Source organism: Mustela lutreola, chromosome 3, assembly GCF_030435805.1.
Source record: "Mustela lutreola isolate mMusLut2 chromosome 3, mMusLut2.pri, whole genome shotgun sequence".
Taxonomy (NCBI): Eukaryota; Metazoa; Chordata; class Mammalia; order Carnivora; family Mustelidae; genus Mustela; species Mustela lutreola.
The window spans coordinates 128,341,384-128,369,060 of record NC_081292.1 but is presented as its reverse complement, the minus strand read 5'-3'; the positions used below and the strand labels follow the sequence as shown (position 1 = coordinate 128,369,060).

Here is a 27,677-nt window from a genome sequence, read left to right as displayed (position 1 = left end):
GTGTAAAAAGTAGCTCTTCAGTTCAACCTATTTTTTTGCAGATGTAGCTGTTCTTTCCCTGCCTTCTAAGTCTTCAGATCACTGTCATTTACTTTTCAGCAGTGTTTCAGTAAAGGTAAGGCTTGCATACTGGTTCTATGCAATAGTCGACAGATTTTAGGGGATATTTTGCCAGAATACTTAGAAGCAAGGATTTTACACATGAGCTTAAGTTTTCTCTCTAAAAAATATTTCTGAGCCATTTTAAGGAAGTATTATCTGTTTTAAATGCACTCACTGTGAAAGTATCTAAAGAACTTGATTTCAGGATTGTAATTCACTAGCCTAAGATTGCCACTAAGAGGCTGAAAGCTCTCATCTGCCTTCCTGGTTATAAAAGACCTGCAGAAGATCCATCAACACCCAATATAGAGATTGTAAAACTATAAGTAGCAGGGTGGGTTTTCATTTTCATTGAAACAATTCTTAAATTAGAAAAAGGGTTAGCAAAACAGTGTTAGAGGCTTCAGGGCAGTTTTGACTCATGTGACCCCTCCAAGTACCTTGTCCAAAACAGGATCTTCTTCTCTAGTCCATGTGCTCATGCATGTGAATGGCTCTGAGGAATTAAAACTTGCTGGTCCAAACATACAGTATCTTAATGCTATGTATGTTGAGTATATACTATGTATTAACTTCCCAAAGAATCCATTTTGCAGAACATGCTGTGGAAAGAGATTTCAGTCTTTCAGTATAGATTCATTGTATATTCCACCACAGCTTTCATTTTCACGTGATTTAGAAGCCAGTGCAGGTTCTTTTAAACCACTGTTAAGCGTTGTTCTTTCCTTCACCTTTACCTTAAAATATAGAGAATCCCATTGGTGTGAACTGTAACACAGCTCCCACCGTGGGGCTTTCCGTCCCCTCTTTTAAAAGCCACAGGATAAACAAAAGCCTTGGCAACATTAAAAATATAAATGAAAGCTAGCTTCCTTAACAATTGCTCTTACTGATCACCCTAAGTGAAAAATACCAGAATTCTTCCATTGAGTTAGTAAATTAGTTAACATCCTTAGGAAGTGGGGTTTGTATCTTTGATGACTATTTCCTAAGCCACATCTTTCTAGTTCCCTATGAAAAGAAGATAACTAATGCCTGTTGGCCTCTGGTTTCCTACAACTGGCAAGACTAACATACATACTTTGTGAATACAGTCTTGGGTAGTAAAGGGGGGAAACGCCAACCCTTTACAGACTTTCACCACTATCCCCATTCTTCCATATCGCAATGTGTGAGCCTCACCGTAAATAACAAAGCTACTGTTCCACTCTTGAAGAAAAATGTATAGCTGAAGAAAAACTGCATAAGCAAATCATATACCATATTCATTTTTTTATTTAACTCGAGGATGGAATGGGGATAGCATACATTTTATTGTACAATATTTAACAATCACTTATTCAAGGTGGAGTTTTAGGGGCTTTTTTTTTTTTTTTTAGCTTTTTGTTAAATACTTGCAGAAAAAAATAGCAAGTACAATTTGACAGTAGTACAACAACCTGTGCCCAAAACACTGACAAGAATTACAGAGTAAAGCTAAAATAATTGCTTACCAATATTTTGAGAGGTAACAAATAGGATATGGATTGAGACTGCGTAAAAAATGTACTGCTGGTTGAATATCTGAGGTAAATGATGTTCAATCAAGATGCTACTTGTATCATTTTGCCCATAAATCAGTAAATAATTTTATGCACATTATACCAAATGTTTCTAAAAAGTAATTTTTTAAAAAGGTAAAAAAGAGAAACTGGAAAATATTTGTGGGGAAGCATTTTTTTTTAAAATAGTAAGTTTAATTCCACTTAAACTTATCATCTGGTCAGGGTATTTTTTTCCCCTACCTGCCTGCATTTTACTTAAATGTAGCTGTTACTTAGGATTGAGGAAAGGAAGAAGAAAAAGGTTCTTTTTAAATTTTATGTAGATGATTCTCTTTTTAAATTCCAAACTTGTTGGGTTTTTCTCCTGATTATATTTTCAAAACATCACCATGAAAGATAGTACAGGTTCATGGGACCAACAATTTTGAGGCACAGTCTCTGTTCTGGAATTCACAAGGTACCTGTAATAAACATTCAAACAAGAGTCACACTTCACATGCTAAAAACTTCCTAGCATCTAAAATACATACAAGAGCTGTGCAGGGCAAAGACTTCGAATAAAGCCAAACACTGGTTAATCCATCAGTCCTATGGCAGTTGATCATAAAGCATTCCTTACATGGAGATTTGGGCAAGGTAAAGAGTGGAAGTTAGAGCAGCAGTTCTGATGGGTATCAGAAAGGCAAAATACAAGACGAATCATAAGGAGCACCATACACATGAGGAAAAAATTATTGGGGTCTCAGTTCACCCCCAAACAAAGAAGTCATCGTTTTTCTCATTCTTTGATCTTTCTTTTTTCAGTATCCCTAGCTCAAACTTTTTGTAAGCTTGCCCACTCTACGCTGACTGTAAACCAAACATGAAAATGCCCTGCAAATGAAAGTTTTAACAAGACTAGGTATCAGGACAGGTAGTCATTGGAACATTCTTATTTTACTGCTTATAAAAAGTGTTTTTCTATTAATACAGTTTTCAAAAGGATACAAGTCTTAAAGTTGGTTAGCTAGAGTTAAGTACAATACCCAGGATTTCTAAAAATTTTTTCTAACATGAAGAGAAAACTATCTTTTGAATAACTGATCTTATAAAATTTATCACTAGTGCTCACATAAGCCAAACATTCATCATAATACTTCTTGTTTTTGTTTTGATTTTTTTCTTGCTTTTAAAAATGAGATTAAATGTTTAGAACAGGTAGAACTTCGTCTTTAGGAGATTAACAATTTCCATGTGTGAACATTGTCAGTTTCCCATCTTGATTAGTTTCAAAGTGGAAGTTAAACCAAATCATTAAGATGTCAGGTCCTTTTTGAAATAAAGAGGTGAACTTAACATTGAAAAGGGAATTCTTAGGAATACAGTGAAAACTTGGGTACATATGAGACCCAAGAGCACAAAGTTCTGCATGGTGTGTGGCACACAGACAACAATGCTGTTACTCTTCTTTCCTCCCTGCTTTAGAGTCTGTTGACCTATGCATTATTTATAAATAATATAATTTATTATTCCCAGAGATTAAGTGCACATTATATGTAAAATGTAGTGTACTGTGTGGTTAAATAGCCATTTGAAGATAATACATTCACAGTGAGCTCCTGACAGTGACATGTAAAAAGTTCTTTTATAAAATCAATGTATGGATTTTAAAATGACCTGACTAAAGTACATAGTGTAATACTGGCTATTTATTGGTCAGAAATAAAATAAAATAGAAATTCAGGAAATTAACTGTTTTACTTTGGCCTATATAAATTTGAGGAACAATCCAATTATATTCTGATGCAATATTGTTTTGAAAAGCACTTTGGCACCTACCTACCATCAATTCCACTTTCTTATCAAGGATAAGGCATGAACTATCCTAAAAATCATTGTTGTTTCTGAAAGCAATTTGCGGGAGGAGGCTAGGCTATATTACCTATATCAACATCGGTTACCTCTAAATGTCATTGCATATTTTAAGTTTTTAAGTTTAACTTGTTATCCCTGATTTGTTTTAAAGCAGTAACATCTGAAATCTGTGCTTAAAATTTAAAACCTCTATCCTAGGATAATTCTTTACATATCACAGACATCAAATATTACTCTAACAAGATGGCACCAAGCAGAAATATAGTGATAAAGTTACAAGTCTCAAAGCAGAGAGTGAGGAATTCTGGATAATGACACTTCCTGAGGTGATCCTTAAATAGTGATTAAGAATGTCCCACACACTGTTTGGTGAAAAGAAATACACTACAATTTTACATATATAAATAGGAAAAAAAATCTATTTTAAAAGAATAAAAATGAAGAGCTTTCCAGTGTCATAGCTCACTTTAAAAAATTTAAATCATGCTTTAAATTTTCAAATATTCCCCAAACACAGCACACCTTTAAAAGAGAAAAAAAAAAAAAACCTTAGATAAGTATGCAATAATTTGGGAACTGGATAGAAGATGAAGCTCTAAAACATGGGAAGAAGGGGAAAATGACATCTTTTTTTCATTGCAAAAAACAGCACTTTTTTTCCTTAAATTACAAGCTAGCACAAAAAAAGCTAAAACACTGCTTTATGAATGGCCACTTAGTGTTGGCACTAAGCATAGCTTACCTTTTTTTCTTAAATAACACAGTGAATTTGTAATACCTTGTTACAAAACATGGATCAATTTATTATTCAAATTTTGTTAGTGTTTTCAATTTTATAATTTAGCAACCGTGGAACTGAGGTATACCTTGTTGAGGGAGGTTAAAGTAATGCTTGGAAGCCTCTTTACTGTACCCCACTTTGATGACTTTGTTTATGTACACAGAACAGCAGCACACTAAACATTCACAAGCTGTGTCATATTGGCATTACAATAGTCATTTATAGAAACACAACAGCAAATGCAATAAAAACAAGTTACCCTTTTTAAAATCTGAAATGAAAAGTTTTTGATTTAAAAAAAAATAGCAGTAGTTCATTTAAGGAATTAGTGTCTTCTGACAGACATTAAGAAATCTGATGTCAGTTTTCAAACACTTGATTAGCCAGGTCCAAAATATCCTTGATTTGGAGAGGGCTACGTTCTTCATGTACACTTTTTCAAAAGTTTCTTTATAGAGTCTGCAGCTTTTCCAAGTCTCTTGTCCTTCACATCTCTTCTGCAGGCAATGCCGTAAGTCTCCCAGAGCCACATTTTTAAACGTGAGGGTCTTCTTTTTGACATGTCCAAGAGACCTCCTACTCATTTCTCACAGAAAATTAACTGTAAGCAGTTTCGTTAGCTTAGCAGCTCCAGCTCAGAGTCCTGTTTCACACTGTGTACACATGGTGCAACCATCATAGACTAGATTCTTTGGGAGGAAAGTCAACGTTTGTCACCATTGTGACCACTGTTACAATGTCCTCTGTGGTAATGATATTTGTTAGTCTTTGCATCTGAGTGATTCTTTCACCTACACATCCAGCTGATAACCTGGCTTCTGCATCGTGATCCCAACATTCTTCTATTGTTTCACAGAGCATTGCCATTCCCTAAAAAGGAAAAACATACTCAAACACCACAGCCGATTTTGTTTTCTATTAGGAAACAATAAAATGTCCATAAAGAAACTGGTATTTCTGTGAGTCAGGTTCCAAGATTAGCCAAGTTAGATGTTATATGTCAGCATTCACTTATGGATATCTATTGTATGTAGGAAATGGAAGAAAAGCATTAAGAAAAATCAGAATTCCTATAGCTTCCAAACTTCTGAGACTGTCATAGGAGATAGTAAAATTTTTTTAATTCCCCAAATCCCCATATAAACCAGGTCAGTTCAATGCTAACCCTTGATCTGGACTCAAAGCCAAAGCTAAATTTGTTTTTTAACCAATTTCTATTGTTTTCTTAGTTAATACCAGCATTTCTGTCTTGCAGTTAAATAGAAAAGAAAAAAAAGAAAGGGTTAGAAAAGCATCCTTAAGATTCTTTACCTGGTTTTAATCCATGTTTCCGGTTATATTTGGACCAAAATAACCAGGGCAATAGTGTTCCATTCTTCACTTACCTAAGTCTCTAGTTTTAAGAGCATTCCTAAGAACCTCAACAAATTCCAATCCCAAATCAAAAACAAGGAAAGCAGAAAACTGCTTTACTTTAAAAATAGCATCTTATGGGAAGCTGGTGATCATCAAAGTCACCCACCTATCGACATGATCAGAGCCAGGTACTCCTTTCCTTGGGAAGATTTCCAAACGAGACAAACACAAGACCATAGTACTGTCAGCCCCTTAGGTTTTAGGACTTCACCATCTTCCCTTATAACCCTAAAATTCTTTTTTTTTTTTTTTAAGATTTTATTTATTTATTTGACAGACATAGATCACAAGTAGGGAGAGAGGCAGGCAAAGAAAGAGAGAGGAGGAAGCAGGCTCCCCACTGAGCAGAGCGCCTGAGATCATGACCTGAGCCAAAAGCAGAGGCTTTAACCCACTGAGCCACCCAGGCGCCCCTAGCCCTAAAATTCTATTGTTTATAGAACTCTAGACAGAATATCCTGTATGAAGATAACCTCTCCAGAAAAATCGTCCCAGAAGAGAAGTGTGCAGAGATAGAAATCATTCCTCTGAAAAGCATTTTATTGGAATTTCAAATGAAAAGCTAACTGTAACTTACAGCATGTTTCTGCCAATAATCTCTTAAAACAGGCCTCTTTTTTTTATGCACAACAACTTCCTGCATGTCTTCAAGAGATGGATGCTGGCCAATTTCCTCCTCGAATGGCAACATGTATTCATCTACAGGTCCTGAAATGGGTGAGGGGGGGAAACAAAACCATTTTAATTCAAATCTTACTGACTTCCAAGCTTGAACAACCCTTCTGAAACATACTCTGTATCACCTTTTCCCAACTGTTAAATGGTATATAATGACAGGAGAAAAACACACTCTCAACTACTTCTACTACAGTATGACCCAAATGCTAATTTAAGAGAAATCAAAAACTCTACAATTTGGCACATAAGCCTGCTAAGTTTGCGTAAGGAGCTTTCTCATCTGCTCTATGAGAACTGCCTATCTCCATACATATATAGGACCACAGGGAATCAACAATATTTGCAAATCTAGGCTATAATATCCCTTTAAGTACTTCCCACAATTCAAATCAGGCTGTAAACAGTGGTGATTTTATCTGACAATTTGGGGGTTAATCTCTTAGAACCATCTTTATCCTGTGACACATCTTTACCCTCTACAAGCTCTGCATGAGGAATTACATACCTCAGAGTTACAACTCCTTGCCCTCACAAAAGCTGCCAAAAATAGTCCTTTAAAAAAATCACAAGCATACTCCATACAGGGTTCCCAATAAGCCTTCAGAATAGGTCTTCACAGACAAAACTTATTCACCAAAATAAATGGTTCCTTTTTTCTTAGGCATACTCAAATAGGAAAATGCAGTTGTGAGTTAATACTAATACTTAATAAGCACTTACCCTGACTAGGAACTTTACATACACTATTTCCTCCCATTTTACACCTCCACAGAGTGAAGGTGACATTACCTCTATTTTACAGATAGTAAAGAAGCTCAGAAAAGTTGCATAATTTGCACAAGGACAGAACAGTTGTTAAGTGGTAGAGTTGGAATTTGAATCCATCTCTGCCGCTGAAGTCTGTGTTTTCAATCACTGTACGGTCTCCCCTTGACAGAAACCACTCACTAGAGACCAATTTCATATAAAGGGCCTGTATACAGACCTAAACCTTGCACAGATACTCCTACTCCTGGATGGGATATAAATGATAAATTATGAGTCATGAAGGAGGACATGTAACTCTACTCTTTCTAAATGGAAGAATCCTTGATGGCCTGGATAGTCCATCTCTGCTTTAGCACTTCCAGTGACATTCTAAAGCATCTGTTTAACTCCTGCTACTCAAAATTGCTCAGCAGCAATGGCACTGACTACCAGCCTGCAAGAAATTTAAGTATCAGGCCCTAACCCAGGCCTACTGAGTCAGAATATGAACTTGATCAGGAGTTTAGTACACTTTAAAGTGTGAGAATCACTGAACTTTGCCATCAACAAATTTTAAAGTACTCACTTTAGCAATGTTCACACTGTCCCCTCCTGCCCCAGTTTCTGCCTTAAGGGTCAGAAATTCCCGACTCTGCAAGTATTTCACAGCACATGCAAAGCATTTCAGAAATACCAATACCTGTCCTTTTTCACTTTTCATAAAAACTTCCCTGATAACCGCTCTACCACAAATGCAAAAATACAAAACAAAGCATTTTTCACTCCTCTAAACTCCCATAACCCTCTCAATATTCTTCAAGTATTATATTCGTCCAGAATAACTTACGGAATATCTAATACTAATGAATACTACACACAGAACTAGACAATTCACACTAACCTTAATCTAGAGTCAATTGTCCAGGATGTATTTTATCGCTGTAATTAAACTATACATTGCTTAAGGGCAGGGTCTCGTATATATCCCCACGACACCATATCCAGTGGTTGGTTCTGGAGAGTCCATATTATTAAAGTTTTTATAAAATACATTTTCCTATAACATCTGCCATCTGACCGATTTCTGCTTCCATAAATGCACATAATGTACTTTATCTTCCACTTTGAGTGAAACTGCTTCAGACTTTCTTGGGTCTGGATCCACTCCATGCCAAACTCCCAATCTCAGAAGAACGAATGGCTGTCCATTCCTGACCACTCTCTACTAAATTCCCTTGAAAACCATAGTGCCCCAAATCAAATTTCATGTACCAGACAGAGGTAGTCTGTCCTACACTGAGACACCATTACAGTACTCAGAAAACAAAGTATTCTTATAAATACATGTTAAGTTGGCTTAAATATACTAAACAATTTCTTTTAAGGTCTTTTCACAATCTGCAGGAAGTTTTTAGGTAATTATAAATTTTTTTTAAAAAGGATCAAGCTAATTTACATTTGTTGAGATGTCTGCTTTATATTTTTCACGTCCAAAAAAAAGTGCTGTAACACAAGTGAAGAGAATGGAGACCTTCGGAGAAGTGTACCTAGCACACTATAATTTTGTTAACACCAGGAACAGTATACAAGCTTATAATCAATCGATCCGTGCAAATATTTACAGGACTTAAACAAGGATTTACATAACAAAAACAAAGAGTAAGAATCCTTTAGAACCAAGGTGTGAGAGAATATAACTAGCATTCATAACAGCCTCTATACATCAGCTCAGACTTTTAAGGCATTGAGGAGGCAGAAAGTAACCTGTGGTATATCCAAAGGCATGCTCCATTTTGTGTCATGGAGGATGGGCTGTACATTCAGTCTGGTTAAGTGTATGTGGACATCATGGGAGTGATGAAGAGACTTAGCCTTGAGTGTCCTGGGAAGGAAAATCCCCCAATCCTTCATTTACCTCCTGTTGCCAAAAGAGTTGACTTTTGCAACCTGGGGGCAGGTAGGACCTGCAGGACCCACAAAGTAGCAGCCATATCCCTACATTTGGATCAGAGTTTGAAATCTAGGTTTCACCATTTACCACCCTAAAGCTAATATTAGCAATCTGCTTAATTTCTACTACTTAAAATTTGAACTTCAAATTGCACCTATATAAAACTAATAACTACCTCCAAAGGAGTCTTAGGAAACCAGCTAAAGGTATGTGAAGTGCCTAGCACAGAACACCTGGCAGTGGTAAAGATGCCCATACCTTCCCTCTCCAGCCTGCCCCTATCCCTTGCCTCCTGAATTCTCTTTAAACCACTACCTCTTGGGAGTCTACTTAAAAAAATTTTTTTGTACTTTGAAATATTACCTTTTAAGTGTAATCATCCCTTTTCATGTATGTGTAGTAGGCAATAGGCATTATCTTTTTTAAAAAAATATTTTTTCCCTTACCATCTGCAGCAGTACAGCGAGAAGCCAGTTCCCATAGGACTAATCCCATGGCGTACATATCTATCCTCAAAAATGCATCCCTTTGGAAGTTTATAGCACCCTCTAATACCTCTGGAGCCATATACCTCCGGGTACCAACCTGAAAAAGATGAAAGCAAACAATACTCATTCATTAACTTTATGAACTAACATTTTAAGATTTTATAAAAAGAATCAAAACCAAGTATGTTCTGCTGTCGTTATCAGGTAAGGTAAATACATTATGACCACCAGACTACAGAGTCAAGGAGCATTGTATTCACGTAATAACAGCCAAGACACTGGAAATGGGAAGTTTCCATCAGTAGGGACTTCTTAAAGAGAGTACTATGCAGCTCCTAAAAAAACATGAGGTAAATCTGGACTTATACGGAAAAATTTCCAAAAACACTGTACAGCAAGGAACAAAAGCAGTATATATATTGAGATCCCTTGTGGGTATACTCAATAAATATACCAGCAGACACTGCTGGCGTTGGCTTAGAATTTTTCCCCCTTCTGGAAGTAATCCTAAAAACAATGGTGGTTTTGTTAGAGATAAAGACAAGAGAACTGTATTTCTCAATTGTACCCTTTACATCCTGTTTGAAACGTGTCTTTTTAAAAAATATAATCCTTTTTAAGGGTTTCTCTTTCTCTGTACTAACAAAAAATAGTAATATAAAACTTAAAAAGAATTAGCCCAGTAAAGAATGGATAAACTTTTAAAAGTTCTTTTTCTTCAAAGTCTACATATTTATTTATTCATGAATTCTGTCTTGGCATTCTTTATTTCTGTCTCTAACAGTTTGGTATTTCTTAGTGTTGTAACTATGGTTACTAAGCTACTATAGCTAGCTTTGGTTGGTGCTTGACAATATTCATATATGAAAGCTTAAAAATTCTTATAGGATAGCTGGGTGGATCACACATTCAGTTTTTGGAGATCAAGGGAATGGCCAGATAATGGCTCCATCCTTAGTTGAGTGATCTCTAGATTAGAAGTCAGACAACTATCTGAGAACACACATACAGCAGAAATGTCTAGAAAAAAAAGGAGTCAATCACTAAGACTCCAAAGCTCAAAAATTCATTTAATAATGAGAACACTCTAAAGATAGAAAAAAAAAAAAAAGTAGCTTTGCTTCTTTTGCTCCTTTAACTGTACTATAGGCAAGCATTTCTCAAAAGTTTACTTTTCAAAGAAAAAAAAAGTTTACTTTTCCCCTAAAGACAAATGTAGTCTTTCCAAAGTACTTTTCTTATAACGTGACAACTACCTTTCCTTAGTATAAAATGCCCTCTCTTTTATAATAAGATAAAAATCTTATTTTTCTCCAGGGTTCTTTATTTGCAATATATAAAGTGTACAATAACTTGAATTTTGAAATTTTCTGGTCCATGAAGTCTCAAGTCAAGGATCCAGTGATGTAGGTAATTATTTTTACCTCGTCATGTAAACTAATTGAGAGGGCAGTGAAAGACAGGAATAAGTCTCAAATTTTTTTTCTTAAGAAAAGGGGGGAAGTGTTATGATATACCAGAGGATTAAACTGTCCCCCAATTTTAGTTTTATAATAATGACACAGTCAGCTCAGATGTTTGTCCCTAGGCTTCCTGCACAATCTCCCACTTCCATCACAGACTCCACAAGACTGCCTTCATTCCCAAACATGTATGGTGTCAACTTTTCTAGAACTTGGACTACTGACTACTGGTGTAAACTAAATTCTTATCCTCTGTCAGTATTGCCAAATTTGTTATGCTGTGATTCTTTAATAACTATTCTTGGAGGTCAATAGGATATGCTGGGAAAAATGAAAGCTTAGAATTAGATGACAAATAATTTCCATGACTTGAAAGATGAAGTAATAAATCATGCCAACTTTGTAAGAAATGTCACCTTTCAGGTCAAACTGGTTTTCTTAATAAAAAGATGATCTTGTAGGCATGAAAAGCACTACCTTTCTTCACCTCACAGTTTCTGAGAATAAAATGTATGGATCATGTTTTTCTCCTGTTTGGCTTTCTTAAAGATTCCCATTGTTCAGTGTTCTTCATACAGACCTTGACTAGATAGAATTAATTAGGCTTTTTGCTCAGGGCTTAGTAAGTGCTCTGAACTGGAGAGAATTTAAAGAAAAGCTGTAAAGTTGGTTAAAGAATTAATGAAGCACTAAAGACCATGAAGCAAGAAAGTAATTGTTGCATGGAAAAATCAAACAATAGATATTCTTTAGTACATACTAGCATGATTAGTAACTGTTCTGCCATTCCTCTTAGGATGATGAAAGAATTAACGAATTAAAACTACTGTGTTATTACTAAGAACTCCCTAAGAATGAGGTCCATTTAAATGGATTAACTTGATTATTTTTAAAAATAGTATCCCATGACACATATCTAGGTTGTTTTATGAACTGACTGATCTAAACCACTTGAGTTCCTAACAGTCCTTCACCACACATGAAAATGTCTTCCTCAGCAAATTTAACATACTACTTTTAAGAGAGTCATTTTATATTATATGCTGATTTAATAACCATCACAATAATTTTATATCAATTCAATCTAGATATGCCATTCTAAGAAAATATGGGACAAGATTATTTTTCTTACATTTTGTAGTTACCATCCTTACCTGTCCATGGGTATCACCTGCAGACTTGCCAGCTTCAAATTTTAACGCCAACCCAAAGTCAGCAATGCAAGCTGTCAGATTGTTTTTCAACAGCACATTTTTACTTTTGATGTCCCTTGCAAATAGACAAAGTATTCAAATTAATTTTAAACAAGTTACTTTTAAAAGTTTTCAGTGAAAGTGGGAAAAGAGGAGAAAACACTATTAGAGTATGACAAACAGAAAAAAGGAGGGAGAAAAGGCTTGAAAAACAAGAGTAGAGTGACAAACTCCTATTCATAACATGGACAATAAGAGGGACATTTCTCCATAAAGCATGGACAATAAGAAGGACATTTCTCCATAAAGAGCTGCTCTTCCAAAAATACTGTCTAGCCTACATGTTACCTATGTCATTCCTACCTACCAATCATAAAATTGATGGTTTTTTGAGGTAAAATGAATATTTCAGAGTTTATACTTAGAAGCACCCTTTGCAACTGAGATTTAAGAAAGCAAACTAAAAGAATATTCAAATAAAACGAATTGGGGCCTTTTGCCTACTGGAAAAGGCCTACATACTACAACAAACAATCCCTTATTTTAGGGGTTCTTAGATTCATCAGCCTTGTTGTAGAAAAGCATCTCTAGGAATGTGTATCAGAAAATTTTCACCATAAACAAACAGCTCCAGCTAGATCCTGGGGTTCCAAAAAGAGTAACCATTTCAAATCAATCAGATAACCTCTTTTATATACTAGCTTCAACTAATTCACCCTAGAGATTACTACACTCCTACTACATATATCTATGCCATGAGCAGTAGTTAAATCTATGTGCACAGACATGGAGACCAAGAATGGGACAGAGGAGACACAGACACCCACAAATGCTGCAAAAAACAATCAGTAAAGCCTCAAAGGATTTTTAGGAACCCCACTGCTAATAACTTTTGGGGGTGCCAAAGAATTAGTTCCCTATAGGACTAAGTGAGGTGAATAAAAATTCAGGAAGAGATAGACTGTATGCAGGAAGGTGAGAAAATGGGAGCTTTTTCTGAGGTGGAATTCGTTCAAGGGAGTTCGCAAAATTAAAAGTAGTGCCTCCCAACAACCTAAAACACTGCAACTGGTGGCACTCAATTAAGTATCTGTTAAATGAATCAGCTTTTAAAGCAACCATCTTTTTTAAACTATATAATGGACACACAATGTTACATTAAAAGTGTAAGAAGTTGTGATTCAACAAGTCTATAGATTATGCCCTGCTCACTCAAGTGTAGTTACTGTTACCATACAAAACCACTGATTATATTCCCTAATGGTGTACCTTTTATCCCCATGACTTACTTATTCCATAAATGAAAGCTTTTATCCTACTACCCCTCACCCATTTAGTCCATATTCCCACTCACACTCTCACCCCCAACCCCTCCTCTGCCAACCATTAGTTTGTTCTCTGTATTTATGGGTCTCTTTCTAAAGCAACTGTCTTTAAATTGAATACACAATGGCAAACTGATTCCATGTTTAAAGGAACGAACATTTTCCCTTTTAAGGGAATGCCAACTATTGGGTTCAAGCCCAGTTACTCAAATGATGCCTCCCTCCAACTCAGCTCAGATAATGATCACATGGTCATTACAAACACAATAAAAGATACTCAGAGTCTCTCCTCAATTACATCTTAAAATTATCACCAAAGTAAATCCATGTTTTGAGGCAAAACAAATTTCTTTTTTCCTTTGTGATAGACAAAATACACTTTCACTCTTAACCATGTTTTCAGAAATGAGAAATTAAAACAGAGGTCATTACTTAAACAGAGGTCATTACTTAAACTTTGCTAATGATATTAAATATATCCATTACCCAAAATACTTCCTGGCCAATCTCAAAGGTTTGAAAAACAAATAAAAATCAACTGCCTCTTCTAGCATGATTAGGTAATTGGGGGAAAAACAAATTTAAAGTTTAAATACTAAATTATTAGGGAAAACAATATAAATTTATTTCTACCTGTGAGATATGGCGGGTTTGTGGCCATCTTTTAGGCCAGGTATGTCCTCATGCAAATATGCCAGTCCTCTAGCCATGGTTTCTGCAATATGACACAATTCATTCCAAGAGACCACATTAGCCTTAAGAAAGTCTGACAGTGAACCCTAAAGAAATGAAAGAAAAGGGGGGAAAAACAACTTATGCTCTGGACAAAAGCTGTATGACATGGAGAACTTTTTACTTTTAAGAGATTATGGAAGGCAACATATCTTTTAGTGAACAATATTATAAAAAAAAAATTTCTGTAATGATTCAAGTTTCACATTAGTAAACATTTGACTAGAATAGAATACCTCTAATCTTTAAAGGTTTGCTACAAGGCACAGTCAGTTTCCTCCTATTTTGAAGGCAGGAGTTACAAAACAGAACAACCCACCATTTGAAAATCTAAAGTTCAGGAAAATATTTAAAAACTTAAAATATGATAACTACAAATGTTAACACAAAATTAAGACATACAGCTGTCAGAATCTTCCTCTACAGATTACTGTTATTCTTCTGGTCAACAATTTAGAGACGTTTAAGAGCCACCTATATCTAACAATGATGAAACGAATTGCCAAGGAGAACACAACTGCCTATTTCATTAACATGTATTTTCATACTAACTGAAAGCAGAAAACCTTTCTACTTTCAGAGGAGAAACAGCAGCTGTGTTCTGGTGATAATTATTCTATAGATCAATGACAGATCAAAGATCAGATAAATCTCCTCACTCTAGTTTTGTCACTACGCTATACTGACTGAAGAGTTTTAAAAACAAAATTCAACCTAAAAAATGGTCCAAATAATCAAGATGAATTGCGAATGGTAAATGAAAATGACTAAGCACCGGCTACACTGAAATAATTATCTGTAAGAGAGAGAAATGCAGCACAAGAAATAAGGGACAGATGACTGGTTTTATGTAAGTAGAGGCTTAAGTGAAAAAGTTGCCACCTTTTCTCTTTTACTAAAATGAATTAATTTTTTTTTGAAGATTTTATTTATTTACTTGACAGACAGAGATCACAAGTGGGCAGAGAAGCAGAGAGAGAGAGAGAGAGAGAGAGAGGGAAACAGGCTCCCTGCTGAGCAGAGAGCCAGATTCAGGGCTTGATCCCAGGACCCTGGAATCAGGACCCGAGCTGAAGGCAGAGGCTTTAACCCACTGAGCCATAACCAACTAAAACAACATACTATTTCCAGAAAAACAAGTCTGAGGGACTTGTAGCCAACATTAGGTGGGTAAGCCAACCCTGAGTTAAAACTGTTTTCCTGAGTTAAAACAGAAAGTAGTTTTACCTTTTCATGAAATGCTGTGATTAGCCAAAGATCCACATCAACACTGGTGCCTCGTTTTTCTGCACCAATGAACTGCAATATGTTCTCATGCTTCATTCCAGGTAAACTATAAACTTCATATTCATTTTGCCATGATTGTTTGTCCTAGAGTTAAAACAAAAGAATAGTAAGAATGCAAAGAACACGGGCAAATAAACCATATCTAAGAAATTACTCAAGTAGATTCAAAGGGAAAATTTAAAAATAAAGCTAAGCATGAGAAGATTCTTTGGTTTGGTTTTGTCTTATTTTTTAATAAAAGAAATCCAAGAATAAGGTAGGAACTCTATGACAAATGCCTGCCGTGCCTGCCCCATTCCCTAAAACATACTTCTCTATGTTTCTTGTTTGTGAATACAGGAGTCCTCATGGGAAATGTTGCATATCTCTATCTATCAATGGCAACACATTCTGCTGACAGTTTCGTAATATAGTGTCATTTCATCATCGTGTGAAGTTATTTTTGTTTATTCAGAATAATTTCCTGAGATACGAATTTCAGGTAGAATGACTTCATCTCAATAGAAAACAAATTTTTTGTTCAAAGACTAACATTGTATCAAACGTTCTTAACAAAATGCTGAGAATACCCTGCAAAGTCAGTGAGCACACAACAGGGTATAAATAGGCAATACAATTTAAAACATTATATACTCATTTGCATCTACAAGTGACCCATGCCTACTACATGTCTATTTATAAAGGATTAGCTTCTCTTCACAATGAAAGAATAATGAAAGTAGGAGGCACCATAGCGTAATGGTTCGGAACCCTCTGAATCCAAACTATCTTAAGAACCTTTGCCAAGTGACAATCATTTAGTTTCCTCATTAGCAAAATGGGGACACTATAGTGTCTGACCCATAGGGTTGTTGTATTATATGTATACTGTGTATTGTTTTTTTATGTGTGGGTAATATATAGACACCTATTACTGAGTACTCCTATGTAAAGCACCTCTCCTGACAGTAAGAAGCATTCAATAAAATATTAGCTACTGTTACTCTTGTGCTAATATCCAAAGACCTTTCTCTAATTTTTAAGCTTCTTCCCACAATGAAAGAAGAACCCGGAATTTATCAATCTTAGCAGAACAGATTAGATTCTTTTATAAAGTATCTGCATCAGTACAAAAAAAAAAAAAAAGTAATAGCGTTCTTCACAAACTCTATGAGACTTTAGAGGAGGCAAGAAAGATAAAAGCTAGGTATATTAAGATAAATTGGTTCTCTAACTCTGGAATGAGGAAGCTCCACTGTGAAGATACAGTGGTGGACCCTGCATCACCAAAGCCAACCAGGACTGCAATGCACACAAGGCATTAGCTGGAGGCGAAAAGCAAGACATAGGTAGGAAGAAATCATCATAGATCTATACCACTGATGGACTCAAATAAAACATAAGAACAGTCCAGATGTGCATTAGACCAGGGTTTTATGAGGTCAGACCCCTTTAAAAGAAAAGTGAACAGTAAACCAATTATTTGGAATCTTGATTCACTTCCAAACAAAATCTGAAATGATTACATGAGCAATCAAAGTAAGATAAAAATGAATCAGTCTGGTAATATACCTCAAAACAATTCTAAAACAAGTATGCTATTCTTTCATTCTTCTCTTTGTTTTCTGATAATGTCAATGGGATATTAAAAGTTAACCAACAAAATTCTATTACTGGAATCCTCATCTTCACCTTACATTTCTATAGTATTTTTAATGGCAAAAGATGTCCTATACATTCATTCACTGGAATTCCATCACTCCAAACAAACGTAACAACTGCTATACCATGAGTTCCATTCCTTGGATGAGAAGGCAGACTACAGAGCTAACCGCTTTCCTCAATATCACAAAGAGCCACCCGGAAACATGTAGTCTGTGTTTTCGGACTGTTTCTGAATTACGATAATTGAGCCAGTTTATCTTTTAAAAATACATGCAGATGAGAAAGATGCAATAACATACCTGTATTGGAAATATTTTCACAGCCACGTACTCATTGAGCAGCTGGGCTTTCCACACACAACCAAATCTTCCCCTTGCTTTCACTTCTAGTAACTGCAGTGGCTTCAAACCTAGTAATGGAGAAGGTGGGGGTGGTCCTGGGTCCTACAGATAAACAATAACAATCATTTTAGAAAGCAGCACCTGATACAGATCAATGCTAAATATGAGGGGGAAAGTGAGTATACTGAGGAATCAATTGACAGAAACAGGAAACACATACAAATGACACTAACTTCTATCTTGCAAAAACAGTTCTCAAGCATTACTAATAATTTATAGTGATCATAAAGTAAACCACTTGAATTGATGTTTCCATAATAACACTCAGCACTACTGCTACAAAAGTACAGCAGGAGAAATGACCACAAATCATTTTGAGTCCATCTCACTAATTTTCTGGACTAAGATCTTTTGTGACCTTTAGGGTTATTACTAACAGTATTTCAACGGTTTCATCCAGTTGGTACTTAATTAGACGAGGATTTTAAAAGTGCCAGCAACAGCAAATTATGGCTATTTCTCAAAGGAAAACAGTCCTCAAAATCTACTACTTTCTTTCTCCAATGACTGTTTATCTTTAAATCTTTTCTTCATTAATCTCAGAAATGCACAGTCATTCCCAAATACATTGCAGATATGTGTGTCAAATAGAAAATGCAAAATGTGTTCAAACAGCCACAGTGTTCTACTTATTCTAATTTTTTAACCTATTAACAATCCCTTTGCTTATAATTCCCCAAGTTGACTGGAGATAAAAATTATTAGTCTGACTGGCAAAGAAAGTACAAATTATAATCCAGAAAATGAGTGTTCATCATAGTAGATGGGAAGAAAAATGAAAGAGAAGTGTATTGCTATAGGTAATTTTGAAAATGGAGCAAATATAGTATATAAATAGGGGCACAATGTTTACAAAACACAAAGGCATCCTTCCTATACAAAGCAGAATGGCAACCTCTCTGGAAGCATTGTATCAGTTCAATATCTGCAACTAAAACAAGATGTAGGAAGCCTTTTGAAAAGCTTCCAGAGAAAAGTAATAAAAATGTATGAAGGGCTGCATAATGAGTATTACAAGGAAGAACTAAAATTTCTGTGGCAACAGCAGCAGACACTGTGACACTGGGTGGCATCTAAGTCGCTTGGAAATAGTATGGCATCCTGTATCAATGCATCTCTCTCCTTTTCATCCCCTTTTAAGAAAAAAATCTCTGCAAAAGCCCCAACACGGTCAGTGCCCCCTTTAGGCATTATTCAGCCCATGGTGTCACTCAAGATTTTAAAAAGCTTACATCAACATTAGAAAGACTCTCAAAAATAGAAAACACTCCACGGTATTAAAGAGGACGAAGGTGCAATTTCTTTGAGGCAATCCTTTATAAAATGGCTTGAGAATTCCTACTTTTAAAATAGATAAATTAGAAAACTTGTGACTCATTTCAACCTTAGATATTTATTTTTTAAATGTCTACAAAAAGTTGCTTTGCCTTCACACATTCAAAAGATGAAAGGTTATAGGAGAGCTAAAGAGTGTTGTAGTTTTAACAGAGTGATGAGTCCAGAAAAGTCAGATACAAATCTTAGGGCAAGTATGGCCCCTGAATTTATTATTCTCAGTGGGAAGGGACACAAGAATCTAGGGAGAAGTTTCATCAAACTTAAACCCAGCCTACCTCATTGCTCTATTTACAAGTGTAGTAAGAGATGCCCCTGACAGGAGTAGGCTGCGGATGTGGAGATGGGAGGGAAAAAGGTTGAAAACTAGTCTTGTAGAGGCAGAAAAAACCGCTCATGCTCAAAATCCAAGAATTATTAGATATCTACATAAAATAATTATGCTAACAGAAAATGTTCAGCCTGAAAAAATGTCACTAACTACAAAGTTAAAATCAATGATTCCCCCCTTTTTAGAACTGAATCAGAAATGTCAAGTTTTCAAAGCAGGTATAACAAAAACTGAAGTATGGTGATAAATGCTGAAAGCTGAAGAGGCAAAATAATCACATAAAGAAGAAAACAGCTCTTAACTTTAAGATTTAGGAACTTTTATGTAAATTGATAATGTCTCTTAATAACATACGACATTACCCATTCTCTGTTCTAAAGTGTACCAACCACATGGATATGATTCAGTCTATAAAACAGGATTCAGAGGACTTAATCCACATCTCAAATTAAGACTATGTTTGCAGTTCAAAATGCAATTTTAGTATTTTAAGAAATTTTAGGACACATACAGTAACTTTCAATGTCTCTATTTAGAGAGAAAAGATCACTGAATATTTTCTGAATGCACAAATAAACCTTAAGTTTCCAAGTCTTTGTTTGGCAAGTTTCTAAGCTACCATTATGAGTAAAAAGTCTTAGATCACTGTCCTAATACTATTACCATTCTATTCAGCCTTAATATAGCATGAAAACAGACTACTGTTAAAAGAACGAATACTGACAACTTTTTAAAGGGTGAGGAAAAGGTGTACAAAGGTAGATTCCTACAGAATGTCAAACTTTAGAAAATGGTATGTGTTTTTAAATAATATTCTATAATACTTAAAAGGTAAAACTCAAAAATGAGTAACTAAAATATAGATCATAACTCTATAAAATATATACACTAATACAAATTTTTGTTTTAATGAAAAACTAGATTATTCTATATAATACTTTTCATACTCTTCACTAAATGGATAGAAAACTTTAACTGTATCTCTAATATCTGGCTTTTACTTATCCTATCATCAGAGTGTATCACAAATCATTTGCAGTTTATGAGCATCATTATACTATTTTACCCACAAAAAACTCAATGCAGTTCACCCTTGAACAACATGGGCTTGAACTGCAGGAGTCCACTTCTATGTGGATTTTTTTCTAATAAATACAATACAGTCAGAACTGTAAATTTATCTTCTCTTCATTATGATTTTAATAACATTTTCCTTTTTCTAGCTTACTTGGTTTGTTACTTTGTTGCAAGAATACACTATATCACACGTATAACATACAAAATATGTGTTAACCTTTGTGTTATTAGTCACAAAATTTAGTTTTCTGGTTAAGTAGTTAAGTTTCAGAGGAGTAAGAAGTTATACGCAGGTGTGACTGTGCACAGCACTGGCACCCCTAAACCCTGCATTGTTCAAGGGTCAACTGTACTTGATTCTAGGAATAAAGATTTATACTTTTAAAATGTATCAACACCTGGCAAGACAAATTCGGGCTTGTACTTCACAATGACAGCAACACTCTAATATTGTCATAAAACATGACTTGGTCCTGCTACACAGAAAACCAGCTTTGGGGATTCAACTGTATGGACCAGGGAATTCCTGTAAACTTTTTCTGATCTCCTGTTCTCTTGCAATCCCCACACTATGATGCATAGTTACGAAGACATGCAGTGGAACGTGCCTCCACTTACATCACTTCTTTACCCATTTGTATATGAAAATTACGGCATCAGAAGACATCATGTTGAGGAACAACAAATGGCAATCACTGAAAGCCGTGTGCCCATCCCAACACCGCTACCCAATAAAATTACTATACTGAAGACTGAAATAAATTAGCAAAAGTGAAGAGCTGCTAAGTAGTCTGTGATCATTTGATTCTTCTGAGTTCTCAAGGGGGAAGGGTGAATTCTAATCTAAAATAAAGCCTTCAATCTCTAGAGAGCAAAAAATCAACTTATACTTCTCTAGCCAGCCCATTTGCTAAGGAGGCTACAGAAGAAAGAAACTATTTGAAAATATAGATTTCACATTAAAGGATAATGGGTTTTACCAGAAAGTCAGCTCCTGGTAAAAATGAGCATATGCTCACATTTAAGCTAGTGACACACTAGTCATTAGGTGTTAACATCTCATCAACTAGAACAGCTGTTTCTACATTCCAACTCAGGTAAGTATAAATGAGGTTAAGAACTCTTTGAAAACAAAAAAAAATTGCTATGGCAAATCAATTATATTTTTAATACTAAAAGTGGTAAAAAAAAAAAAAATTCCTTAACATAAATTTATAAAGGATGCACAATAAAGCAACAACAACAATGAAAATCTAAGAACAAAATGTTTAATATGCATCCACAAAAAGTTCCACAACCATAAAACAAACATCAATGCATCTTACCTCTATCATTATATGAAAGGCGTGCTTGTGAAGAAAAAACACAGGCAAAAGAAATTACGATTTATATCCAGAGTGAAATGAAAAATGACACATCAGTTACAAAAGCAAAGGAAGGAGAATAATGATTTAGCTTTTTAAAAGTTGTCAATGATCCAATGTATCATATTTTTAAAATAAGAATTGGGAACACTCTCCTTATAAAGAGAGGAAAGTAATATCAAACAAACAAAAAACTTGGATATTACCTTTCAGATGAGGGGCATTATTGTATAGACAAATCTAGTATGGCCCAAACTACTTGATCCAATGAACTTCAAGCTAGCAAATAAACTACAGCAAGTCAAATAATTGTTACTTGTTTTTCTAAGAAGTTCTAGAGTCTAAACTGGAAGAATAAAAGGAGCAATTTTAGAAAATATGTGTTAGAACTGGCTTTGGACAGCAGAGGGCAGTACTGCCTTAAACAAAATCTAGAAGCAGCACAGAAGGAATTTTTATATAACTAGAATAAGTTCCTCAGCCCACACTCTGGCAGTTGTTTTAAGACTCTCTAAAATCTCCCATTTCCTGAACTGCTTCACTCCCTTGTCATGGAATATAGCAGAATCGTAATAGAAGAATGTTTCTAGTGTGCAACATGTTTCTAGTGTGTGCAACATAAACAATATACTAGGGTAAGAAAATAAGACGGGAGAAATAAAAAAATGAGAATTAAGTAGAATACAGTGACAGGCCAGGCCCACTGTTGACTTACTGGCTACATAGAGAGTGAAGAAGTCAATCAGGGGTGGCCCTGGGAATAAGTATCCATACATATTTTTCAGTCTGAGGACACTCAGATACTGAAGGAGAACATGATTTTTCATTTTCACAGTCATCCTAAAATAGTTTGGGGACTAAATTTAAAATTAAGAGAAAGACTGCCACCAATGTAAAAGAAGGCTTCAAATCCCTCCAGTCACTGAGTATATCTGCCATTTCCAATATTTCTATAATATTTATACAGAGAATAGCACTGACAAAAAAGATGTGACAACTCATATGTACCAGTAGTTTAACTAGTTTTGCTTCCTTCTTGATTTTCTCCTGTGATAATGATTCAGGACTATTTATAATTCATCTAAAAGGCTTAGCTAATCCTACTATCAAATCATCTTATCAGTACTCCAAAGTATAATTCATCCCTTAAAAGATATACATGCTAACTGAGTAACTAGACTTTAACTTCCCAAGGTCTATGTATCTCTTAGGTTTTGTTTTCATTACAGGTACTACAGAGATAAACTGCCACTTCAATTGCACTATGCAAGTAGGTGCTATCCATGCATCTTTATATACTTATCAATAAATGAACACTAGAGTAAGTCAGAGAATGATCAAGCTAAATAAATAAGAACAAGCAATAAGATCAAGCTAAACAAGAACAGGCCTCAATGTGTAAACTATGTTCCAAAATAAAAGGGTCAAAACAGAATCCAAAAAAATTAAATCACTGAAATACATGGACAAAAAGTAACCAAATAAAACCATCTGAATTCACAACATAGAAAATGGAAACCTGAGTATCATGTGCTATAACTGGAGATAATCATGAAAACCAAATCAGCATATTAATGTCAACTAATGAGGCTGCTGGATAAGAAAGAGACTAGTTGCTTATTCCTTAAGAAGTAAAGAAATTTAATTGTATTGCCAAACATCAAAAAAGAATAAATAGGACTTCTCCATTCACTCAAAAAATCCCTGAGTGCCTACTTGTGCCAGGCCCTGACTACCCCAGCTTCTCATGGTACTTACTATAGTGTGGAGGAAGTAAGACTCATCAAAGACACCACACTGATGAATCTATAATTATAAAAGAGCAGTAAAAAGGAATTCAGTACTTTGAGCACCTATAAGGTGAAAGTGGACTTCTACAGGCATGTTAAATAAGAGATTTTCCTAAGGAGAGAATCCTTGGAAAATGGAGTAAGTACTCAAGGGAGACACACTAGGTGGGAAAACGGTACTGAGATACATCCTAAAATTTCTGACTTGTGCCACCAAATGGTTACTGGTTCTATTTACTGAGAACTCAGTTTGGAGAGATCATTACCACAGAATGGTTAAGTGCTTGGAGATACCTAAGTGCTAATATTTAGCAGGCAGTTAGATGTACAGAACAGGAACAGAAAGAAATCTTTCTAGAAATAGGATTTTGGTTCATTTATTTACTATAAACAAGCATATATGACATATACTAAAATTTTTCTCTTACTATTTAAACCTAAGATTTACATATATATTCTTTGATAACTCACTAAATATCTTCTTAGGACTATCAAGAAGATTTAAGCTCCCCCCACCAATCCAAAGTATTTGAAAACCAACAAATTCTGAATTTGTCTCATCTTAGTTATCTAATTATCTCATGCTCTAAGAAATTTTACAATTGCTGATTTTAAAAAAGATTATTGCCAGGCAGACTGAAATAGAATCTATAAAGAAATAATATAGGGCATCTATCAAAACAAATGCTTCTGAGCTAGGGAAAGCAAGACATTATACATTAACAGATTCAATAGTATTGATTGCCAAATACACAGCCATCATTCTATCCAATTAGATCTTCAAAATTCCATTATGATTTATCAACTCCTACTTCCTCGATTTCTCTCATCTAACTCCTGAAAGCAAGGCAAAGACAGATCCTTTGAAAGAGGTTTCTGAATAAGTTCCCTAAAAAGAAGGTAGCTCCTCAGCGTAGCTAGCAATGGGGTTTAAAAGTGTGAACTAGATGTAAGGGATATCCATTCACCTTCTGGCCACTGCTCAGAAGCACCAGGTTTATTAGAAATTTTATTTTTATTTATTTTAACATTTGTATTCTGCAAGTAAAGCTGAAAAAAAAGGAAAAGGATCATGCTATACATTATGGAAATTATGGAATTGTGATGTGATAAAATGGTTATGTTTATATGTACTTATAATAAAAACTATTTTAAATATAATTTATATACTCCGATCCCTCCCTTTATCCTACTATAGTTTTTTATGTCCCCCCTAATTATTAACTAAAATAAGCCATTCTGTTAAAATTACCTCAATGAATAATAATTCTTGGGTCTAAATGTCCAGACTCTACTACTCAGCAGACTGACACTAGGCCAAGACACTTCACCTATCTGTGCCTTAATTTTTCTTATCTATGAAATGGACTTAATAAAACAGAACCTATATCGTGGGGTGTGGAAATATTAATCAGTGTAAAGTGCTCTGTGTAGTCCTTGACAGAGTACTCAAAATAAAATCCTTCATTGCACTAATTTCAAATGACTTACATATAAATATATATTTACAATGGCCTTAATAAATAGACCTTTTGACAACAATTTTGAAGCTGCTATTCTGTTGGAAATAACAGCTAACATGTTTTTGTTTTGTTTTGTTTTAATTTTATTTATTTATCTGACAGAGAGAGAGAGATCACAAGTAGGCAGAGAGGCAGGCAAAGAGTGGGGCGGGTGCGGGGGCGGGAAGCAGACTCCCTGCTGAGCAGAAAGCCCGATGCGGGTGCCGGGCTTGAGCACAGGACCCTGAGATCATGACCTGAGCCAAAGGCAGAGGCTTAACCCATTGAGCCACCAGGTGCCCCAACAGCTAATATGTTTTGAACACTTAATATTAGGTACCCTGGGTGTGGCTCCAAGTCACTACAGAACTGAAGTCAGACCAAAATTGTCTTCACCTTTCATTTCCAAGCTGCAAAGTCAAACGACCAACCAACCCAGTTTTTGTTCACCTACATATCAACTGTGGACTTCAAAAAGGCCAGCAAGAACTGTCCCTCTGTTGCTCGCCACTACCCAGCAGCATGATGTGCGGCACACGACAGGCACTCAGGCACTGGGTCAGTGGGTCAACTGAAACCAAACAAGCAAACCCGAACACCCGCTGCCTATGTGATACAAGCAGCTCTCACTAACAAATGGGCTCTTTCATTTTTCTTATCTCAAATTAACAGAAAAAATTTGACAGTGAGGTAGCAAGGAATGAAGGAAGAGATCTACAATGAGGTTCAGGAAATAAAAACTGAGAGAAAAGCCAAGTCACTTCTTCCTATCTTCCACCTCCTAACCAGACAAGAAAAAGGAGAAATTATGTACTCTGCTCTATATGCATCAGTCCCATTTGCAAAGTGGAAGATAGGGCCCTCCACAGTCTAAAGGAAAACTGAACTCAAGATTTTAAAAACTGAATGGAAGTCGTCTTTAGAAATGAAGTACCTTCGCTATTAACTTTAATATACAGCTTTAACTTGTTTTAAGATTTGGATAAAGGTCCCCCCCTCCCCCGCTTCCCTTTCCTTTTGGACATGGAATTTAGCAGATCTCTAAGTGGGCCTGTCCATGCATTTGTTAAGTAAAACAGCTCTTATACACCTAAGAGAGTAATTTATTGCCAAGCTGCAAGTCTACAAATAATTTATGACACTTATCCCCACAATTAGAAGTATACCTAAAACTTAAGTTGTATTTTAAGTTGTAACAAAAATAATCACACACAAACGTAGAACAGAGAAGAAAGGAAGTCTCCCTTTCTTCTGTAGGAACCCTGCACTATTTCTTAGGCATATATAAACAAACAAAAAGATGCTCAACTGCAAGATAAGAGCATGATATCATCATACTTGAAACATGCTAAAATAAAAGTAAGGCACTTAAAAAAATTTGTGAAATGCAGGTTTCAGGTCTTAGTAAAAACCTAACACCAACTCTAAGCTAATAAAACATCATATTTTGATTATTTCATGAGCATACATTATAGCTCTACTAAATTTCACTTAGGAACACACACTTAATCAGAATGAGATTGAAAAGTATTGAGCTGAAAAGCTCTCCTCAGTATACTGTTAAATTAAAAGAAACCAATTGTGAGATAACATTCTGTAGTTTATATAAAGGGGAAAAAAACATATACTCAAACAAATTAGATTAGAAAAAGGTGTCAAAGGATACATACCAACCTGTTAAAATTGATTATCTCAGGAAAGTGATAAAGAAAAAAAAAGGAAGAATAAATGGTTCTATCACCTTTCTTTTGCACACTTCCTTCTGTATAATTTGTCTTATTATAACAGGCAAGTATGTGAAATTAATTCTTAAAAATAATTTAAAAGGAAAGAGAAAGTGAATCAACCTATTTCAAGATGTGCTTCTATAGATGTGATACTCATTTTGCAAGTATAACTTAATATTAGCATATTAATACTCATTTAATTTTAGTAAATTTCTCCTGCATCCTCCACAAATAAACAGTACCCTTTCCTAAACTGAGTTGCCTGAATGATGATGTTATGCTACCCTTTCAGTATGTTATTAATTTTAAATGGGTACATATATAGACTCAAGTTCAACAGGAAATCCTACACAGCATTTTCACAGATGGCTCAGTTTCTCAGTGGATAGTAATTTGACATAGCATGAAACAATAACCTATTATTACTTTAATATTAAGGTCAGCAGGATTATTTTGTATGCCCAAATCAGTATCCCAAACATCTGAAAGTCTTTACTCTTTATCAGATCAAAATCTAAACAAAATGTCATTGCCGTAAAGAACTGAAGAGACTGATGTCATTTAAGTAGGCATTACTGTTGCAATAGTAATAGTGCTACTTAAATAGCCTTTAAAAATGAACAAGAAGTTAACTTCATACCTTGTTAAAGGTAGGTAATTTCTAGCCCCTAAAATCCACTTTCTTATCAAGTGCTTTTATCAGCATAAATATAGATCTTATTAACAGGAAACTTCAGCTCACATATGGTTTTGAAAGCGATGCAAACACTTTTATTGGAACCACATTACCTCTAACCACAGTAAGACTTCTTAATCACAGAGTCAATGCAGCCATTCCCTCCTGTTCTTGATTCACCGGCACTAGAAAAACCAGTTTGTGTTCAGTTTACTCACTGCAGGTTACAAGAGCAAATTCCTACATGTGGAAAGACAGTTTCAGCACAG

General features: G+C 35.2%; 2 protein-coding genes across 5 annotated transcripts in view; one reads left to right on the top strand and one right to left on the bottom strand.

Annotated features, from left to right (window-relative positions):
• ORC4 (origin recognition complex subunit 4) overlaps positions 1 to 21,138 on the top strand; it is a 107,571-nt gene extending 86,433 nt beyond the window's left edge. The window contains exons 16-17 of one of the 3 annotated variants that reach the window (XR_009351842.1): positions 42 to 115; positions 20,932 to 21,138. Coding sequence is in view for 1 of the 3 variants with exons in the window: in XM_059166801.1 (XP_059022784.1) it covers positions 42 to 47 (6 nt within the window). In the remaining 2 variants the exon portion in view is untranslated. Of the gene's footprint in view, positions 1 to 41; positions 8,578 to 20,931 lie in introns of those variants that run through there. The other 2 variants (XR_009351841.1, XM_059166801.1) reach the window with 2 other exon arrangements.
• The window catches only part of ACVR2A (activin A receptor type 2A), an 81,453-nt gene continuing 58,055 nt past the window's right edge, over positions 4,280 to 27,677 (bottom strand). Inside the window, exons 5-12 of one of the 2 annotated variants that reach the window (XM_059166786.1) lie at positions 21,675 to 21,698; positions 17,505 to 17,648; positions 15,502 to 15,645; positions 14,176 to 14,321; positions 12,179 to 12,293; positions 9,520 to 9,658; positions 6,275 to 6,405; positions 4,280 to 5,151 (exon numbers count right to left, since the gene is read on the bottom strand). In XM_059166786.1, coding sequence (XP_059022769.1) covers positions 4,957 to 5,151; positions 6,275 to 6,405; positions 9,520 to 9,658; positions 12,179 to 12,293; positions 14,176 to 14,321; positions 15,502 to 15,645; positions 17,505 to 17,648; positions 21,675 to 21,698 — 1,038 coding nt within the window. In that variant the 3' untranslated portion in view covers positions 4,280 to 4,956. The remainder of the gene's footprint in view (positions 5,152 to 6,274; positions 6,406 to 9,519; positions 9,659 to 12,178; positions 12,294 to 14,175; positions 14,322 to 15,501; positions 15,646 to 17,504; positions 17,649 to 21,674; positions 21,699 to 27,677) is intronic. The other variant, XM_059166787.1, reaches the window with a different exon arrangement.